The sequence below is a fragment of the Poromitra crassiceps genome (genome assembly GCF_964638095.1).
Source record: "Poromitra crassiceps genome assembly, chromosome: 14".
NCBI lineage: Eukaryota > Metazoa > Chordata > Actinopteri > Beryciformes > Melamphaidae > Poromitra > Poromitra crassiceps.
This window is the reverse complement of record NC_139633.1, coordinates 30,020,529-30,040,528: the sequence shown is the minus strand read 5'-3', so window position 1 is coordinate 30,040,528 and position 20,000 is coordinate 30,020,529. Positions and strand designations below refer to the sequence as shown.

Genomic DNA, 20,000 nt, shown 5'->3' with positions numbered 1-20,000 from the left:
GAATGTAAAGTTTGTCAAACTGCCTTGTTTTCTTTTTGACATCTTGCTGTTGTTTTAAATCTGACCTGACCGCGTGAGTGACGTTTGATTTGCACCTGCGCCGCCACGCTTCGATGTGGTGATGATAAGAATAACATGCATTTCGGGGCTTACAGTGAATTTGACAGTGATTGAGCACACTCTGAATCATACGATTAAAATAGCGTAATTTTACGCATTATTCACTATGAAGGTACAGAAAAAGAAATAGAAAATACATGGGGTAATATATATTAGTCAATAATTTAGAGACCCCCCCAAATTTCACAAGTCATGCTTTCAGGGGGTCTACTATTTCTTTAAGGGGAGCCAAAGCCCCCCCAGCTCCCCCGTAGTTCGCACCCTGGTCTGCTGTAAAGTTGCATTTTAACCAGGGGCTCAGGGGATTTTCCCGCTTTTGGAGCCAGCCTCAAGTGGCCATTCGAGGAACTGCAGTTGTTTGGCACTTGCGCGATGGCTTTTCGGAGGTTGCCGCTTGGATAAGATCAGGCTCTAAACTGCCCCCTCCTGCAGTTGGCGAGGAAGCGGTGCGACCTGAAGAAGAAGCTGCGCGTGACCTTTGTGGGGGAGGCGGGGCTGGACATGGGCGGGCTCACCAAGGAATGGTTCCTCCTACTGGTCCGACAGATCTTCCACACAGACTACGGTAACGCACGCACACACGCACACGCACGCACACACGCACGCACACGCACACACACACACACACACACGCGCGCGCACGCACACACACGCACACACACACACACACACACACACACGAAGGGGAATTTTGTCATAGCTCTAATATGGAAAGTCCTGAGACGGCTCTGTGTCCAACCTGCTGACACAGAGCAGGCGTCTGTTTGGACAGATTTCAAGCCATATTTGACTGAGGGTAGAGGGGGAAAGCTGGTTCTTGTAGGGCACAGATGGAAAGTAGGTTTTATCAGATGGGTCTCTCTGTGAAGTCTGAACGGAGAAACGAGCTGGAGGGAAAAGTGCTCAAAGTTGGTTTTGGAAGTTTGTCTGCCTGCCGGCCTGCCTGCCTGTCTGCCTGTCTAATATGGCTACTGTGTCCAACCTGCTGACACAGAGCAGGCGTCTGTCTCTGCATGTCTGCCTGCCTGCTGTCTGTCATGTAGCCATGTGTGTGAGCCATGTGTGTGAGCCATGTGTATGAGCCATGTGTGTGAGCCATGTGTGTGAGCCATGCGTATGAGCCATGCGTGTGAGCCATGCGTGTGAGCCATGCGTGTGAGCCATGCGTGTGAGCCATGCGTGTGAGCCATGTGTGTGAGCCATGTGTATGAGCCATGTGTATGAGCCATGTGTATGAGCCATGTGTGTGAGCCATGTGTGTGAGCCATGTGTGTGAGCCATGTGTATGAGCCATGTGTGTGAGTGAGCCATGTGTATGAGCCATGTGTGTGAGCCATGTGTGTGAGCCATGTGTATGAGCCATGTGTATGAGCCATGTGTGTGAGCCATGTGTGTGAGCCATGCGTATGAGCCATGCGTGTGAGCCATGTGTATGAGCCATGTGTGTGAGCCATGTGTGTGAGCCATGTGTATGAGCCATGTGTGTGAGCCATGTGTGTGAGTGAGCCATGTGTATGAGCCATGTGTGTGAGCCATGTGAGTAGGGATGGGTACCGAACTCGGTACTTTTACAGGCACTGACCGAAATACGTCGGTACTGCCCCGTACCAGTTCACATAAAAACGAACGGTACCTAATTTTGGTACTTGAACGCATCTGAGTAATAGAAAGAGAGTGGGTAAAATAGAAATTCCGACGGAACCTTAATTAAGGCAACACGCGAGAGCGCGTTACGTCAGTACGTCACTCTACCTGAAGGTCCTGAAAGCAAAACAGGAGCAGCCGAAAGCGGTCCAAAAATGTGGCTACACTTTACCAAGATAGACTCAGACAACACTGGTTTCAACATTTGTGATGTAAATTGCAAAGCTGACTAGTAGGGAAACACCTCAAACTTGAGGAAGCATGGTCAAACACAAGATATATTTAGCTAAATGCTGAAGACTGTAACGTCTTAGATAGGCTGAGGGTGAATGAAGCAGGCAGCGCACCACAGCTAACGTTAGCAGAACCTCCTCAGCTGTAACGTTGAGAGAGGCATCGACTTATACAACATCAGGTAACGTTATTTAATTAGCTAGCGTTAGCTGGATAAGTTGTTTCACTGCCGTTGTGGTTGTTAGATAACGGGGCTTTTCACTGTCTTCACAACGACTGCAAACGTTACTACGTTAAACGTTAAACGCTAACGTTACTCTTGCTGCAGTAATTGTCAAGGGTTCAACATATTTCCTCAGCCTGTATAGTAGCTATCAACATGAAATAAAAAGCATTTGAGAGCTTAAACCCGTGGCTTTTTATTTGGAAGGGTTACATTTGCCATAATCTTTATTAACATTTCTTAAAATGCATTAGAATATTTTTATTTTTAGGGGTTAAAGATAAAACATTTTTTTAATGAACATTAGGGCAAATATAATACGAAAAGCCAAAGGGTTAAGCTCTCAAATGCTTTTTATTTTATGTTTCTATGTGCTACAGAGCCTGAGATATGAAGGCTTTAGTGAATACCGACCGCTCTCTCTGAGAAGTTTGGATTATTATTTTTTTACAACTGTAATTTTTTTTGTTATTAGAGCGTGTAAAGTACCGAAAATGGTACCGTTTTGGGTACCGTACCGAATTCCAGGTACCGGTATCGTACCGGTATCGGTTCAAATGTGAACGGTACCCATCCCTACATGTGAGTGAGCCATGTGTATGAGCCATGTGTATGAGCCATGTGTGTGAGTGAGCCATGTGTGTGAGCCATGTGTGTGAGCCATGTGTATGAGCCATGTGTATGAGCCATGTGTATAACCCATGTGTGTGAACCATGTGTGTGAGCCATGTGTGTGATCCATGTGTGTGAGCCATGTGTATGAGCCATGTGTGTGAGCCATGTGTATAAAAACAGGGTGTGACGTCTTTTCAAGTCAACATCTCAGGGCTTGTGGATGGACACTTGGATGAAGCCAGGTGAGCAGTATGGAAGCATTTGATTTCATTTATACGTTTTATCCTGTTGTTGTTTTTTTTACGTTTTTGCTCATGACCCTGTTCACACTCAGCAGACAGCTCTACTTGGCTGACGGGGCCGGTCTTATTATTATAATTAGATAAGTGTCCGTGTCAGTGGGTGAGCAGAATGCTGTGCCGTTTGTACGTGTGATCGGGCTGAAACTTTCAGGAAGTGTAAAGAGAACCCGTGCGGGTGACCTGACCCAATTCTTTCATTAGTTGATTGCCCTAATTACCTAATGATGTGATGTCATCAGTGATGTCAGTGATGATATCATCAGTGATGTCATCCTTCCTGGCTGAGGCTAATAAGTTCAGTGATGATGTCATCAGTGATGTCATCAGTGATGATGTCATGTTCCAGACTAGGGGGGCCATAACTCACAGGCTAAGTGGGTGGCGGTGTGGGCGGCGGTGGTGTCTGTCATGATTGCGATGTCATCATTGATGTCACTTGAGCAATTGTGTTGTCATCAGTGATGTCACTTGAAATGTCATCAGTGATGTAACCTTCTTGTCTGAGGCCGTGGCCACACTGATCCATCAGAAAATTGGAATTATAAAACAGATGTATGCCCATTGCATGTACAAGTAACCTACTTGTACAGCAGGTGGCGGTAAGCACCTTGAAGGTGTCAGTCAGCAACCCGCCTATAAACCGAGAGAAGAAGAAAGCTGGTGTCAGCTAGCTGTTAGCTCTGTGCGCTACGTTACTTATGTGGCAATAAAATGCCACTGATGACCAGTTTGATGTAATGGTCGGCCAGTTCGAGTCATGCTGTTTCCATAAAGCTTTGATATCCGTTGGCTAGTTGTTGATATTAATAACGTTATTGTGGCTCTGAAATAGCATTTTTATCTATGCGTGCGACTGTCATGGCTGCTGAGAGTATAAGTAGGGAGAAGAGGACAAGTGGCGCATCATCTCCAGAGTCTCCACCCTAGGAATCGGGCGCGCGTAGTTGGGATCGCGCTGGGTGCATTCTACCACATCAAAAAATCACAAATGATTCCTACCTTTTCACATGGCAAAGATTCTATTTGTGAAAACTGTTCGGAAAGCCTTTGTACTGTATCCTACTATACAACTACCTATACACATATCTAGCTAACTACCTATCACAACAGATAAACATACGTATATTATATTATATACTATACACTACATACTATACACAGATCTAGCTAACTACCTATCACAACAGATAAACATTATACGCATATTATATACTATACACTACATACTATACACAGATCTAGCTAACTACCTATCACAACAGATAAACATTATACGCATATTATATACTATACACTACATACTATACACAGATCTAGCTAACTACCTATCACAACAGTTAAACATTATACGCATATAATATACTATACACTACATACTATACACAGATCTAGCTAACTACCTATCACAACAGATAAACATACGCGTATTATATACTATACACTACATACTATACACAGATCTAGCTAACTATCACAACAGATAAACATACGCATATTATTTACTATACACTAAATACTATACACAGATCTAGCTAACTATCACAACAGATAAACATACGCATATTATTTACTATACACTAAATACTATACACAGATCTAGCTACCTATCACAACAGATAAACATTAGGGCTGGCACAGATCACGGATAATCCGTGACCCGTACGGATCAGCCCCCACGGTTCGGCACACGGTTCGGAACGTCGTGGTCCGCGGAACCACCTTTCGTTTCATTTAACGTTTAACGTTAGTGTATGAGAACGCCTGCAGCGCAGCCAGACACAGACAGGCATCATGGCATGCACAAGTGAGCTTCCTCATCTCTTGTCGTCGCTGTAAAGTCTCTCTGAAGGCTGTGGCTAGTGGCTACTAAAGACAACAAACTTATTTCAACACCTCTGAAAAAGCACAGGAATGCGAGCAGCATGTTGCGGGCTGCACAAGATAGCGAGAGCCACAACACGCACACACACACACACACACACACACACGCGCACACACGTTTCACGAACACATTATCACCGGACGGTGAAATGTTGCCTTGGACACATAACAACAAAACAACACGTGGGGCCACCGAGTAGCATAACGTAGCATCAACGTTATGTTTCCAGACTCACCCGGTCTGGTCTGTAGCCTACCCGTGTCACGTGACTACGTTAGCTAGCAACAGCCAGGAAGTTAGGCGCAGTGCCACCTAAAACAGGAAGTTGTTGTTCTGCCTTCAGAGTAAAAGCATAAATTGTGTCATGAGAAAAAAATATTTTTTGAGCTGTGCAGGGCAACAAATGGTTAGAGAAGTATAATAGTATTAAAAATTCAAATCGAAAATCTAATTTTGAGAGAAAAAATCTGATATAGCCTATTTTTTTTTTTTTGCTGATCCGAAAAATCCGTGATCCGTGGCTCAAAATCCATCACGCGATCCGATCCGTGGGTTTTCTGATCCGTCCCAGCCCTAATAAACATCGTCCACATATACCAATATCATTTTATTTGCCGATACTCTGGTGGCAGTCAACAGGGCGGTAGTCTCGCTGGCCAGCCTCCCCTCTCTTCCTAGAGGAGTCTGGCTGCACCGGAACAGGCTGCTGGCATAAGCCCTCCCCTGCTCTACAGCTGCTCTCCCATTGGAGGCGTCGATTTCAGACACTGCCGGATTTCCACTCCACGCTTACAAGCTCTGTCATTGGCTCCGACCATGTCAATCAGAGTGGCTTCCGCTCCCTCCTCCCTGTGTGTCGCTGTAAATAGTCCCCTGCTGCCTCAGTGAACGCTAACTAACTAGCTAGCAAGCTAATGGCAGAAACCTACATGCTAGCTCATTGCTACGTACGCTGAAAATGGCAAGTTGGATTGTTGGAAACTATTTTCCAAGGGCACTGCCGCTAAGCGCCGCCCATCGAAATTCCAGAAGGGTGACCAGCGCCGCCAGACTCCTCACGGAAGGGAGGGGATGCTGGCCAGCAAGACTAACAGGGCGGATATCGACCAATGACGTTGTACGGTCGATGTAGGCCTAGGTGCATCCTACGTTTCTATGGTTACAATTCAGTGTAGCATGTCTAACCGTGTAGCATGCCAGCTACAGACATTTTCTATGGTTACAACTCAGTGTAGCATGTCCAACCGTGTAGCATGGATGCTAGCTACAGACAGTTTCTATGTGTCCAAATCCACTTTTGAACGGTGGTGGAATGTGTTTGTACAATTTAACAGGCTGAGCATTATTCTCCATCACTATTTCCCAAATATTCTCTTTATTAAAAAGACATTTTCTTTGTTTTATTTTATTATTTTATTATTCTTTTTTCTTTTCTTTTTTTACAGGGGGGAAGTTTCCATCCAGCATTTCTAATCGATACACCATCATTTGACTAAAATATTTGGATAGAAAGTTCTCGTCTGTCAGCTGAGCTCTCTCTCTCTCTTCTGCTCTCTGCCCGTCTCTCTCTCTCTCTCTCTCTCTCTCTCTCTCTGCCCGTCTCTCTCTCTCTGCCCGTCTCTCTCTCTCTCTCTCTCTCTCTCTCTCTCTCTCTCTAGAGTTGTTCTTTCCATCTTTCCGTGGTCGTCTGTGTTTTCGGTGCCATGGGAAGTCGGCCCAAAGCAACACACTCAATGAAAGCTGTGTTCCCCTCATTAGCAACACAGGGAAAGCCCCGTGTCTGCAGACCCAACTACATACGCACACACACACACACACACACACACACACACACACGCACACACACACGCGCACACGCACACGCACACGCACACGCACACACACATACACACACATACTGTCCACACGCATACACGCACACGCACACACCTACACACACACACACACACACACACACACAGACTATTTTATAAGCTACCTAACCAGTGCAATGGTGTCAGTTTCCCATGTTGAGAGATGTGAGCCTGCTGCTGTCTCAGAACCTCTCCTCAACAGCTGCACAGCCCACACAGCCAATCAACAGCTGCACAGCCCACACAGCCAATCAACAGCTGCACAGCCCACAGCAGCCAATCAACAGCTGCACAGCCCACACAGCCAATCAACAGCTGCACAGCACACAGCAGCCAATCAACAGCTGCACAGCCCACACAGCCAATCAACAGCTGCACAGCGCACAGTAGCCAATCAACAGCTGCACAGCCCACAGCAGCCAATCAACTGCTGCACAGCCCACACAGCCAATCAACAGCTGCACAGCCCACACAGCCAATCAACAGCTGCACAGCCAGCAGCAGCCAATCAACAGCTGCACAGCCCACACAGCCAATCAACAGCTGCACAGCCAGCAGCAGCCAATCAACAGCTGTGCAGCCAGCAGCAGCCAATCAACAGCTGCGCAGCCAGCAGCCAATCAACAGCTGCGCAGCCAGCAGCCAATCAACAGCTACACAGCCCACAGCAGCCAATAAACAGCTGCACAGCCCACACAGCCAATCAACAGCTGCACAGCCCACACAGCCAATCAACAGCTGCACAGCCAGCAGCAGCCAATCAACAGCTGCGCAGCCAGCAGCCAATCAACAGCTGCACAGCCCACAGCAGCCAATCAACAGCTGCACAGCCAGCAGCAGCCAATCAACAGCTGCGCAGCCAGCAGCCAATCAACAGCTGCACAGCCCACAGCAGCCAATCAACAGCTGCACAGCCAGCAGCCAATCAACAGCTGCACAGCTCACAGCAGCTAATCAACAGCTGCACAGCCCACAGCAGCCAATCAACAGCTGCACAGCCCACAGCAGCCAATCAACAGCTGCACAGCCCACAGCAGCACAGCCCACAGCAGCCAATCAACAGCTGCACAGCCCACAGCAGCCAATCAACTAGATTGAACTTTACATCTTTGGAAGTGACCCAAACATGCTGATTTGCTCTCTCTCTCTCTCTCTCTCTCTCTCTCCCAAAGATGAAGTTTGGAGGTAGTCTGTTGTTTATTTATAGGTAGTCTGTTGTTTATTTATAGGCTACTATTAGGTTGACGCAGTCTGTTCTTTGCTTGTCAATTAGTCCAGACAAAAGCTGACGATCCGCCGTTAAAATAGCAATGCGTCGCGTTCCAAGCATAGCCGCTCTTAAAGGAGAATTCCGTTTTTTTTTTTACAACCTGGACCTTATTTTCACCCAGAACATAACTTTCTGAAAACGACTGTATGAAGCTAGAACGTGCTGCCAAACAGCCTGGAACAGAGGCCGCAGAGGCAACTGCAAAGCATGTATTTACGTCCTGTAAATAGCTTATTTTCTCTCACGCACCGGCTCATATCCTCATTATATGATACTGGCATGAATGTTGGTTCGTGTCACGCCCAAAACACACCTCTGAATCATTCTGCCACATACGCCAGCCCATCTCAGCTTTGCGCGGCGTGCAAATGGCCAAATGCACACGTTACGACTTGGACACGCCTCCAACACTCAGCGCCCTTGCACCTGTTTCACAAGATATGGACATTTGTTCCCACGGGCAGTTCAAAACGTGTATGTCTCATCGTGGCTCAGACTCACATATGTTATAGACTAATATGACCCCTGCAAACAACTTGGGATGTGTGCCAAAGTCTCTATCTGGGACGAAAAACCCGAAAATGGCCGAAATGGCCAGTTCTTTTAAAAAGTGAATGGGATTTGTTTTTTCCCTTCAAAGATGTCCTCATTAATTTCTACCAGTTTAATCTTCACATTAAAATAAATCGTTTTTATATTACACCGGAGAAGAAGAAAACTGTCCATTGTTTCAAGAGAAGGCTTTTTGGGGTGACTCATGCATTCATTCATTAATTCTTCTTCTTCTAATGGCTTTCCGGCAGGCTGGATGCCTCGCGGCACATTGCTGCCTCTCACAGTTGGATGGTCTCACTCTAGACCTGGTTCTTCTTCTTCTTTCTTCTTTCAAGTTTCCGGTGTTTCTCACACCTCCTCAATCTTGGCTGTTCCGTCTCATCTCATGTTCCTCCGCTCCTCATCCCTCCTGAGCAACGTGCCTTCACGATAAAAACAAACAAACACACGATTTCAGACGGAAGCCCGTCTTTATTGTCACACGAACACTACAACACATGCATGCGGCCACAACACACACTCATGCTGACGGTGGCCGGTGAAATATGTCCTCTGCATTTGACCCATCCAGGCTTGTCCTTTCCTCCAGGGGGCAGGCCAGGAGCAGTGGTCGCTTTTTCTTTCCAGCGCCCGGGGACCAACTTCAGATGTTGTCGTCACTGGTCGGATGACGATCTTCTGCATGTTTTTAGTGGGGGGTTATGTACGGAGGAAACACACAGAAAGGCCCTTTCGACGAGATAGCCCACCTGGGCAGTAGGCACTGAAGATATGGGGGGGTCACAACTCCAGCGCCCACAGCGTCCCAGGCGAGAATCGAACTCAGGACCTTCTAGCTGTGAGGCGACAGCGCTACCGACTGCGCCACCGTATCCCACCCCTTCACCTTCGTGAAGGGGCCGGCCGTTAATAGAGATTTCAGCCCAGGGGCGGAAGCCATCGTCTGGTTCCTCGGGAACGCGTCCGATTCATTCATTCAGTCAAGAACGGTTAATGATCTCCAGAGTAAGTGGATGACAAAACATTTTCACACATCTGGACAGGTGGCAGGCTGTGATTTTCACCTAGAGGAAAGGAAGGAGAGAAAGCCGGGATGAAGAGGCTCCAGTGTTACAACAGGACCAATACTCTACAAATGGACACCTCATCGCAGTCAGTCCCAACATCACCAGAGCAGTGTCCTGTTCAGCTACTGACAAACATGACAAACACTGCAGCTACAGTAGGATGACAATTGCTCAAGAGAATGGAAAAGTCCATTGTATCAGGCTGAAGGATGGAGTTGCCATCAACGGTGCAGGAGACTGCAGCCTAGAGTCTGTACTTGACCAAGTTAACTTCCATCCAGAGCTGTCTTCAGTACCTCCACGAGATCCTGACAGAGGCAGCAACTACTGGCGGGATCGTCTTGTCTCTGTTTTGGAGCAGACTAAGGTGGCTCAGGAGATGCTGGGCTACACTGATCAGGAGTGGAGGACGTCTACGTCACAGACGAAGGAGACCTAATCCTACCTGGTCTGGCACATCTCCATAGGGTCAACGTCCTCATCTTCAACACAAGGCCCTGCATGGGCCATGGGCTGCCCATCACAGTTCAACGTGCAGATATTTTTGGGACTCAGCCCGGCACTATGAGCGGAGATGTCAGGAGAACAATTGAGCTGGTGGACGCACGTGGTCCTGGGCCGAATTTGCCCTTGTTTTTCTCGTTGTTTTTATTTAAAACTAGCGTCCCTCGCCACGCCCACTGAACTGGCAGTGCTCATTCCTACCGTGCCTCATCGTCCTCCTTCCCCTCGTCCTCATCGCTCATTTCTACCGTACCTCATTGGTTTGCCCTTGAGGTCTCGCCCGCTCAACTGTTGTAGCCTGCCGAGATTCCAGCTTGCGCTCTACCTCAAGCAAAATATAGGCAATGCGTTTGAAAGGCCCGTCACTCTGCTGCTGGCCTGCGTCACTCGTGGTTATTGATGACTATTTCTTTGTTTTTCCAGGCATGTTCACCTACCTGAAGGACTCACGCTGCCATTGGTTCAGCAGTTGGAAGTGTGACAACTATTCTGAGTTCCAATTGGTCGGGACTGTATCCTTTTTATTAATTCAGTTTAATATGCATGCTTCTGTATTTTCTGTAGTGGGTATTTCGATGATATGCAGTGCGTGCGTGCGTGTGTGTGTGTGTGTGTGTGTGTGTGTGTGTGTGTGTGTGTGTGTGTGTGTGTGTGTGTGTGTGTGTGTGAGTGAGTGAGTGAGTGAATGAATGAATGAATGAATGAATTTACAGTAGGGGTGTCACAATATATCGTCCCACGAAATTTCGCGATAGTAAAACGTCACGATATGTATCGTTGAGATTAAATCTCATATCGCAAAAAAAAAAAAAAAAAAAATTTTTTTTTTTTTTTTTTTTTTTTTTTTTTTTCAAAAAATAGACTAAGAAACGTCTTTGTTTGTTGAAGTTCAATCTGTGGAAAGTAGTTCAGTTGAACAAGTCTCTGAAGAGACACATGAGAAGTTATACAGGAGAGAAACCATTCAATTGAGTTTCTGGCAAAACTGTTTACTTGACAGGAAAAACTGAAGATGCATAAAAAATAGATTAAGAAAAGTCTTGTTGTTTGAGTTTGAAGAAAAACTGAAGATGCATAATAAGAATTTATACTGCTGAGAAACCTTTTAGTTCAAAGTAAATCTAAGTGACGGTGTAACTAATTCTATTTTAAGATAAGCCTTATCTCCAATCTCATGTTTTTTCTAGTTGTTATTGTAATAACAATTTCCCACAACAGCATGTTTTGTATTTGTGCATTTCAAATAAAATACTACTTTTCCAGTCATATATTGTCATTATTCAAGTTTAAAAAAATATTGTTAAAATCGTATCGTATCGTATCGTTATCGTGAACCCAGTATCGTGATACGTATCGTATCGTGAACTGAGTGTATTGTGACACCCCTAATTTACAGTATTTGATAAATCAAAAAATACAACCCACCACAAGCATACAGTACAAAATAATTCATCAGGATATCACAATACAGTCATTAAACTCATTTCCATCTTGGTCCTGAAACAAGAAACATCAATATAGAAAAATCAAGAATAAAAATAAAAAGAGATACAAACCAACACAAGTTCAAAAACCAGTCAAAGAAAGGTTTTGCACTATATTACTGTAGCTTACTCACCATGAATGTTTTCAGCAGGTTTTTAAAACTATTCACATTCACATTTACTATAGAGACACTGCATAACGCGTCATCATTCAGAAGCCACGCCCAAGACGGGGGAAAACGGAAACTCCTGTCCAATCCTGGCGTTCTCCTATGTCGCATGCATGGTTGCGTGTTGCACAAAAAGATCGTATATACGGAAGATGAACACTCCAACTTACTTCCTTGACAGCTAGATCCACAGTTTTCTTCTCGCCAATTCTCAATAGCTTCCTTGTTTTGCCTGGGAGTACAAAAAAACTTTAACTGGTGATTTTTTACATTTGTTGTCTGCGCAGGCCACCACACAACAACTTTTAGCTATGTTTCATTCAAGGAGAATGACGCTGGTGTGCGGAAATGAACTGAGCTTTTCCCCCGTGATGGGCGTGGCCTATTTCATGCAGTGTCTCTATAGGTCGGTGGGGGGGTCAAGTGCTTTCTGAAAGCACCGTTTATTCAAGATATTCACCAGTGTTTTGCATTTATGAAAGGAAATACCTCTATCAGTGGTAGAGAAGTTACAGAGACTGCATGGTTATCTCCTATGTTCAGAATCAGAATCAGAAAGACTTTAATGATCCCCGGGGGGGAAATTGGGACAAGTTACAGTTGCTCGCACTCAGGCATGAATATTCACATAACACAACACAACATCACACAGTATCTTCCTAAATGTAAAAAAAACAGTCAATACAGTTAAATGCAATAAAATGCAATAAAATGCAATAAAATGCAATAAAATAAAATAGAATAAAATAAAATAAAATAAAATAGGGTCAATCGGATAGTAAAAGTAAGAATTGTAGAATAGCATTCAATAAGTAGTTACAGTTACAATAAATAGGGAACTACTGGGACTGTCCTACATTGTCATAGCAGTGTGTCTTTGTATAGGAAAGGGGGTTTGGACCTACAGTATCTGCATCTAGCTTGGTTAACAGAGGAGTTCAAACGCACAAAAGGTACGTTTTGAGATGTTGCTGACACCTAGGAGTGTAGTAGCACCGCTGTATCTGCATGCAGGCCAGAATGGAAGCCAAAAGAAGCGGTGCAACAGAACAGACCCAGTAACTGCTCAGACAGGGAGATTGTAGGACAGGTGCAACAAGAGGGGAGGGGATGCTTCGGTCTGGGCAAGTAGGTCAGGCAACACGAAGATTTCTGAAGTAAGGAGCAAAGTGTGCCAAGCGTGTCTTTCAGCCAAAGACCTCGTCAGTGGAGGAACTGGGAGAGGGTCGAGTACAAAGGAAAGACAGTTGAAAGCTGTGGGGGTATGGAGGCAAACCCAATTACATTCATTATAGGTGCAATCTGCTCCGCACACATCGGCTCGAGTAGAGGATTGAAACCAGAACGCTCAGCACTTCACCTTCACCCATCCCATAACCCTAGACGGTCGTTGGGGCACCACAGACGATCTGTCGACAAGCTCTCTCCATCTCTCTCTGTCCTCGGCAGCTCTCACTGTTTCACCCAGTTTTAAGTGAGTCCACTCACTTAAAACTTTTGTCTCCCTCATTTCCTGCCTCCTTGTACGGTGCCTTGCCGGATGGCCTTTGCAAGGTCTGATGATCTGGTGATGTAAGCAGGTCATCGTGAGGGCCGATGGCTTGGCTGATCATTTGCCGGACCTTCCTTGTTTGTGATGTGCTGGTCTGGGTGTAAGAGATGTCCAGGAGTCTTCTGTTCTGTAGCATCTCATTTCCATACTCTGTAACCTCTTCTGTAGTTCTGCTGTAAGGGTCCATGATTTGCATGCATATACAGATACCGTCAGTCTGTGTGGGAACGCCCACAAAATGTTACTACGGCTGGCGTGCGAGTGGGGTAACCCCCCCCCCCCCCCCCCCCCCCCATATATCTCAATGGGCTGACTCACCAAGGTCACCAGGTCAGAACTGATGGATCACCATTGGTTGTGTGGTTGTAAAGCTCGGAGCAACAATTCTGTCCACTTGTCCAAGATCTTTTGTTCTTCTCTTAGGCATTCATCGGTCTTGCTCTGGATAGTGGAGACTCTGGACTGTTTTGACATTGTTAGCTCAGCACACAGTAGCTAGAGTAGAGGACTGCAATTTTGGCTGAATCCAACTGTCCATCCTCCAGACTTGTGGACTGAGCCGTTGTGGACTTTCAGTCCTACTTACCGTGATGTTGTATACAGTAAGCTGCTGACAGGCCTTTATTTCTATTATTAATTAATACACAGGACAAGATGTTACTATCCCTTGTGCCAAAATCCGAGGAAAAACACATTTAGAAGCCCAATCCAGAATAAAACAAGCTAACAGGCTAACAAACTAATAAACAAGACACAAATCACCAGTTACCTACCCTAGCCAACAGCAGTATGAAGCATGTCATTGGGGTTTTCAAGTGGGCACCTTCCTTCACCGACGTTTCGTTAAGTTAGGCCCACGACACCTCAAGAAGGCTTAACGGTGTAATCCAGCATCCTGGAAACACCCCCCTCCATGCTACCACCGCACAACTGCATATTACCTCACTATCTAAGCCTAGCTATCCAGGTCGATTCGGTATGACATTCCTGACTACACCACCACTGTCAATGATTCAGCCCTGTTGATGCGGACCGTTAATCATGACCACCAACAAACAATCCCTAACTACACCACCACTGTCAATGATTCAGCCCTGTTGATGCGGACCGTTAATCATGACCAACAAACAATCCCTAACTACACCACCACCGTCAATGATTCAGCCCTGTTGATGCGGACCGTTAATCATGACCAACAACAAACAATCCCTAACTACACCACCACTGTCAATGATTCAGCCCTGTTGATGCGGACCGTTAATCATGACCAACGACAAACAATCAATCTGACCTTAGCGAGCTCCCCAGCTAGCATGTTTCCTCCTTATCCACAGCCATTCACTTGCTCGTTCTGCTGCCTGAGACATGTTGCTAACCGCAAGTTTCAGGCTCCGTCCCCGAATGCCCAACTCAGTTAGTAAGGCAATAACGGACTTTGCCACAAAACCACGGCAGCCCACCTCTACAGGCCGCACTCGAGCCCTCCAACCTCGCTGCTCTGCCTCTGCTGCCATTTCAGCATACCTAGCTTTCTTGCGCTCATAAGCCTCCTCAACTCGATCTTCCCACGGGACTGTGAGTTCGATAAAATAAACTCTCTTCTCTACCTCAGACCACAGTAACAAGTCCGGACGTAGCCGGGTGCTAACTATATATGCTGGGATGACTAGCTGTTCATTCAAGTCAACCCTCATTTCCCAGGCTCCACCTACACTTAGCTGCCCTAACTTGTGCCTGACCTTAATTGGTCTAATCTTTTCTCCCTCACGTACAAATTTGATCTGTCTATTCTCTTTGCTTGCAACTATAGAATTTACTTCTAGCCGCTTTTCCTCAACTGCAGCTGCCAAACATTTCAACACCTGGTTGTGACGCCAGGTGTATCGCCCCTGGGAGAGACTGACCTTACACCCTGACAGTATATGCCTCAATGTACATACACTAGAACACAACGGGCAGGCACCATCCTCGCCCAACCACTGATTTAAGTTCTGGGGAGATGGCAGCACATCATAAGTAGCCCCTAGAATAAATCTAATTCTGCTGGCCTCCATGCTCCACAACTCTCTCCACTTCAACTTTCTCTTCTCTACACTCTCCCAGTTCACCCACTGTCCTTGCTTTGCCTGCGACACTGCCTTAGTACATCTTACTGCCTCCTCTTGCCTATGTACTTCTTCAACTACCATCTTCCTCTTTTCTATTACTGATGCCTTGTTCCACACAGGTTTCCCTATGCACAACCCTAAGCCTCCACGCCCATGCTGCACCTGACCTATGATATCCCTGTGTCTAAGAGCTGACTGTGCTTGCTGTACTGCCTCCTTTGGGTTCCACTTCCTCCCTGTTTTAACTGTGGGCGCTACACTCCTAACCACTGGATCCTTTGACTGAGTCAGAGTCATTTCCAGTCTAACCTTAGCACACTTGAACTCCTCTGTCAGGCTAGATAATGGCAATTCCAATATGCCTTTCCCATATAAGGCTACACTGCTTAGGCAGCGTGGGACTCCGAGCCATTTTCTAATGAATGAGTTAATCATCCTTTCTAGCTTTTCTACCTTTGAAAGGGGAACCTCATACACTGTCAGTGGCCACATCAACCGAGGCAACAATCCAAACTGCAAACACCACAACTTTAACTTTCCTGGGAGCCCTGACTTGTCTATACTTGAAATACCTTGAATCATTTCCTGCCTCACCTCCTCAAACTGTCCCTTATCACTGAGACTTGCATCATACCATCTTCCCAAACTCTTGACTGGTTTCTCTAACACTGTAGGCACCACCTCATCATTTATAACAAACTTCTTACCTACTACCCTCCCTTTAATGATTGAAATACTCCTGGACTTACTTGGCTTCACTTTCATTCTAGCCCACTGCAGATTACTATTTAACTTATCCAACAATCTGCTAGTACATGGAGCGGTTGACGTCATAGTCGTCATGTCATCCATGTATGCCCTAATTGGAGGGAGCCGCAGCCCTCCCTGCAGCCTTTCTCCACCCACTACCCATTTTGAAGCCCTAATAATGATCTCCATTGCCATGGTAAAAGCTAATGGGGAAATTGTACACCCTGCCATAATGCCTATCTCCAGCTGCTGCCAAGCTGTAGTGTACTCTGCTGTGGTAAAGCAGAGTTGAATATCTAAGAAGTAGGCTTTAACTAAGCTCTTTATACTACCTGGCACTCTAAAGAAATCAAAGGCCTCCCATAACAGACTATGCGGCACTGACCCGAAAGCATTAGCCAGGTCCAAGAATACTACATGCAGGTCTCTCTTCTCACGCCTAGCTGACTGGATTTGGTGCCAGATCATGCTGGTGTGCTCTAAGCACCCGGAGAAGCCGGGAATTCCAGCCTTTTGCACCGAAGTATCTATTAGCCTATTCTTTTCTAGATAACTAGACAGCCTCTGTGCCACAACACTAAAGAAAACCTTCCCTTCAACATTAAGTAGACTGATAGGTCTAAACTGACTTATCTCTAACGAGTCCCTTTCTTTAGGAATGAAGATTCCCCCTGCTCTACGCCATGCCTTAGGAATAACCTGCTTCTTCCAGACTACCTTCATCAGCTTCCATAGAAACTGCAACACATCTGGAGCACTCTTATACAGCCGGTAGGGGACTCCATTAGGACCCGGGGCTGAAGAGGCCCTTGCACGTCTCACTACTTCTTGAACTTCTTTCCACCTTGGTGGGCTATCATCACACTGGCTCTCTATTTCACCAATAGGTGGAATATCAGCTGGGACTGTCATCTCTCTAAACCTTTCCCTATCTTTGTGAACCTCCTCCAAATATTCCTCAAGCTTCTGCTTAGGTACCATAAGGCTACCATTCTTTTCCTTACTAAACAATGACTTCACAAATCTAAATGGATCCTTATAGAATGCTATTCTAGCTCGCTCTTTCTTTTTCCTATTTTTCCTAATGCTCTCTGCTCTTCTTAAAACTGCCAACCGATCCCTCACATCTGACTGCAAGCAATCAATGCCTTCCTTCTCAACCTCTGTAGCTTTCCTCCACTGCCTCTTAAGCTGTCTTCTCTCCTGGATAAGTCTATCTATCTCTTGTTGGCGCCTAGATTTAACTACCTCACCCTCTAGTTTCTTCCTTTTCTCAAAGACGCCAAACCTTTCCTTACCATAATCATAAATACAATCTCCCATTTTCTCCAACTTACTCTCAGCAGTTCCTTTAAGCTTCTCTAACATCCTAACCAAATCACTATTGATATCTTCCCACTTCCTACTTTCCGCTGCACCTGGCCACTTAACTCTAGGCTTCTGACCGCTAATCTTCTCCCTTTTTGGCTGGCTGGCCTCTCTGCTTTCCTCGGTGCTAGGACCTGCCTCAACATCAGGGGTGCTGATGTCCTGCGAGCTGTGGGTTACTTCCTGTCGCTGGACTTCACCCGACTGACTTGATAAACTTCTTAAGAAATAATTATCAATGCGGGGTCCCTGTGTTCCCTCTACCAAGCACCTCTTCCTGCCTTGATGGATTCTAAGGCCCCTCAAAGTTGTTACCTTCTGCCAGCCACACAAGCAAACCTGACGCTTCTTTCCATCTACATCTGAACTAGTGGCTTCCACTGACATGTTTTCCCTACTCATAGTCAAGTCCGTTCCAAAGTCAATAACCGTGTCAACCATAGGTGAGTCATACAATCTATACAACATTGGTTCCCAAACTTTTCAGACCAACTACCACTGATGTACCAAAGAACATAAGGTTGAGTGAGTTCCTCAGGCAATGATGGATCTCCACTCTTCCCTCGCCTGCATACACGTTCCAGTTTCTCCTGAAGTCAGCGGTGTCTCGCCCTCCACTCACTTTTCCACCTGTGTACAATCCTGGTAAGATGTTCCATTGCAACGTCATGGCTGGAGCACTGTTGCTCGTACCTTCATTACGATCTCTGTCTCCCTTCCAGCCGGACAGACCGGAAACAGTGTGGCTGCCTCTATCTCCGCAAAATGTATGTCCAGAAGCCACAGTATTGTTATAAATATCAACATAAACAGCCAACAGATATCAACGCTGATGGGCTTATAAGGAAAAGATATGGAAAGAGCGTAACTCGAACTGGTTAAAAGGGACTATCGCAGTGTTTTGAGCCAGAACTCTACGTTAGCAAACGTAGCGGCCAGGCTAAAGGCATATTGTATTCGCTGTAATATTAACTATTGTATTATCGTCCGCATACGTGAGCGTTGACAACCATAAAGACTGACGTCAGCACAGCACCCATTTCTAGCGTGTGACCTCAATTTAAGACTTTGAGCCCAAAATAAGGTTATTTGTGAACAAAATACAGTGGCGAACATTTTGGCTAATTAGCAGAGCAGGAAAAAACATGAAATATCCTAAAAAATGACAAAATTGACCTGGAGGGGGGTTTTAAAGTGTCCACATAGTTCCTAGGTCTTCCTCTTCCTTTGGTTCCATGTGTCGGCTCCCACAGTACCAGCTTCTGTGCTGCTAGCTCAAGATGTCTACAACAGTGACCAGCAAGCTTCAGCCACCTGAGTCGTATCTTCTCACTTACAGCTTAAGGGGCGTTCACACCGAGATATTTATTTTTCGCTCTGTCGCTCAAGTCAACCCTTTGGAATCGCTCTGTCGCTCTGTTTAAATCGCTCATCAACAGGCACACGAAATGACGGACATGTGGGGGATATAACGTTACGCAATGTCATGCTGTTTGTCCACTACGAGCCACCGTCATTGTTTACAAGCTAAGCCTATCAGCGTGCTCCTAATGCGAGCTGCATACCGGTAGTACAGACTTCACTTCATGTCAGCTGTCAGCCTGTCAATGCAGTTTGTTGCCACACAATAAACCAGCGGTTTGTTCCAAGCCAGAGTGATCCTTGACTCGCTCTCACACGGCAGCCAATCAGCGTTGAACAGCGAGCGACTGATGCCAGCGTATTTTCGCTCGAGTTGGGATATTTCATCTTGAGCGACGAGCGTATTTTCTCCCTGTCGCTCTGTCTCTGCCGCTCGGACGCCCAGCGATTATTCTCCCAGGCGAATATACGCTCAATCGCTCGTTTGCATTGACTTTGTATGTAAACTCGACGCCAGCGACCAACTTTAATAGGTCGGTGTGAACGCAGCTTTAGGTACACTCACTCTACTCAGGCCAGGATGGCCGCCGTCGGGCACGATGTCGGACCTTCCACACGTCTCGTGCTTCCATCAGGGACACCAGCTCCCCAGTTGTTGCAGCTCCGCAGTCCTCTTTCAGGGTGTTGACCATGGTCTTAAGTGGTTAGCTTAGGTAGCTCTTGATTAAAATCTACGTTTGGGATTGTTTGCCAGGATCAATGTTGAGGGTGTGTGCAAGCATCCGTGTGTAGCATCCGTTTAGTGCTGCGCTCCGTCTGTTGACTCAGGGTCCATGTTTCAGAGCCATAGACCAACACTGACGCCACAGATGCAATGACCAGGGCAAGTTAGATTTTTCTAGAAAGACCCGTCCTCCATTCTGTTATTCAGTGCGTG

The 20,000-nt window shown here is 46.1% G+C and overlaps 1 protein-coding gene across 1 annotated transcript in view; it reads left to right on the top strand.

Moving 5' to 3' along the window:
* Positions 1–20,000, top strand: part of hectd2 (HECT domain containing 2) — a gene marked incomplete at its 3' end in the record, with an annotated part of 118,776 nt that overhangs the window by 48,957 nt on the left and 49,819 nt on the right. Inside the window, exons 13-14 of the mRNA XM_083651078.1 lie at positions 553–685; positions 10,693–10,781. Of these exons, the coding sequence (XP_083507204.1) occupies positions 553–685; positions 10,693–10,781 (222 nt within the window). The remainder of the gene's footprint in view (positions 1–552; positions 686–10,692; positions 10,782–20,000) is intronic.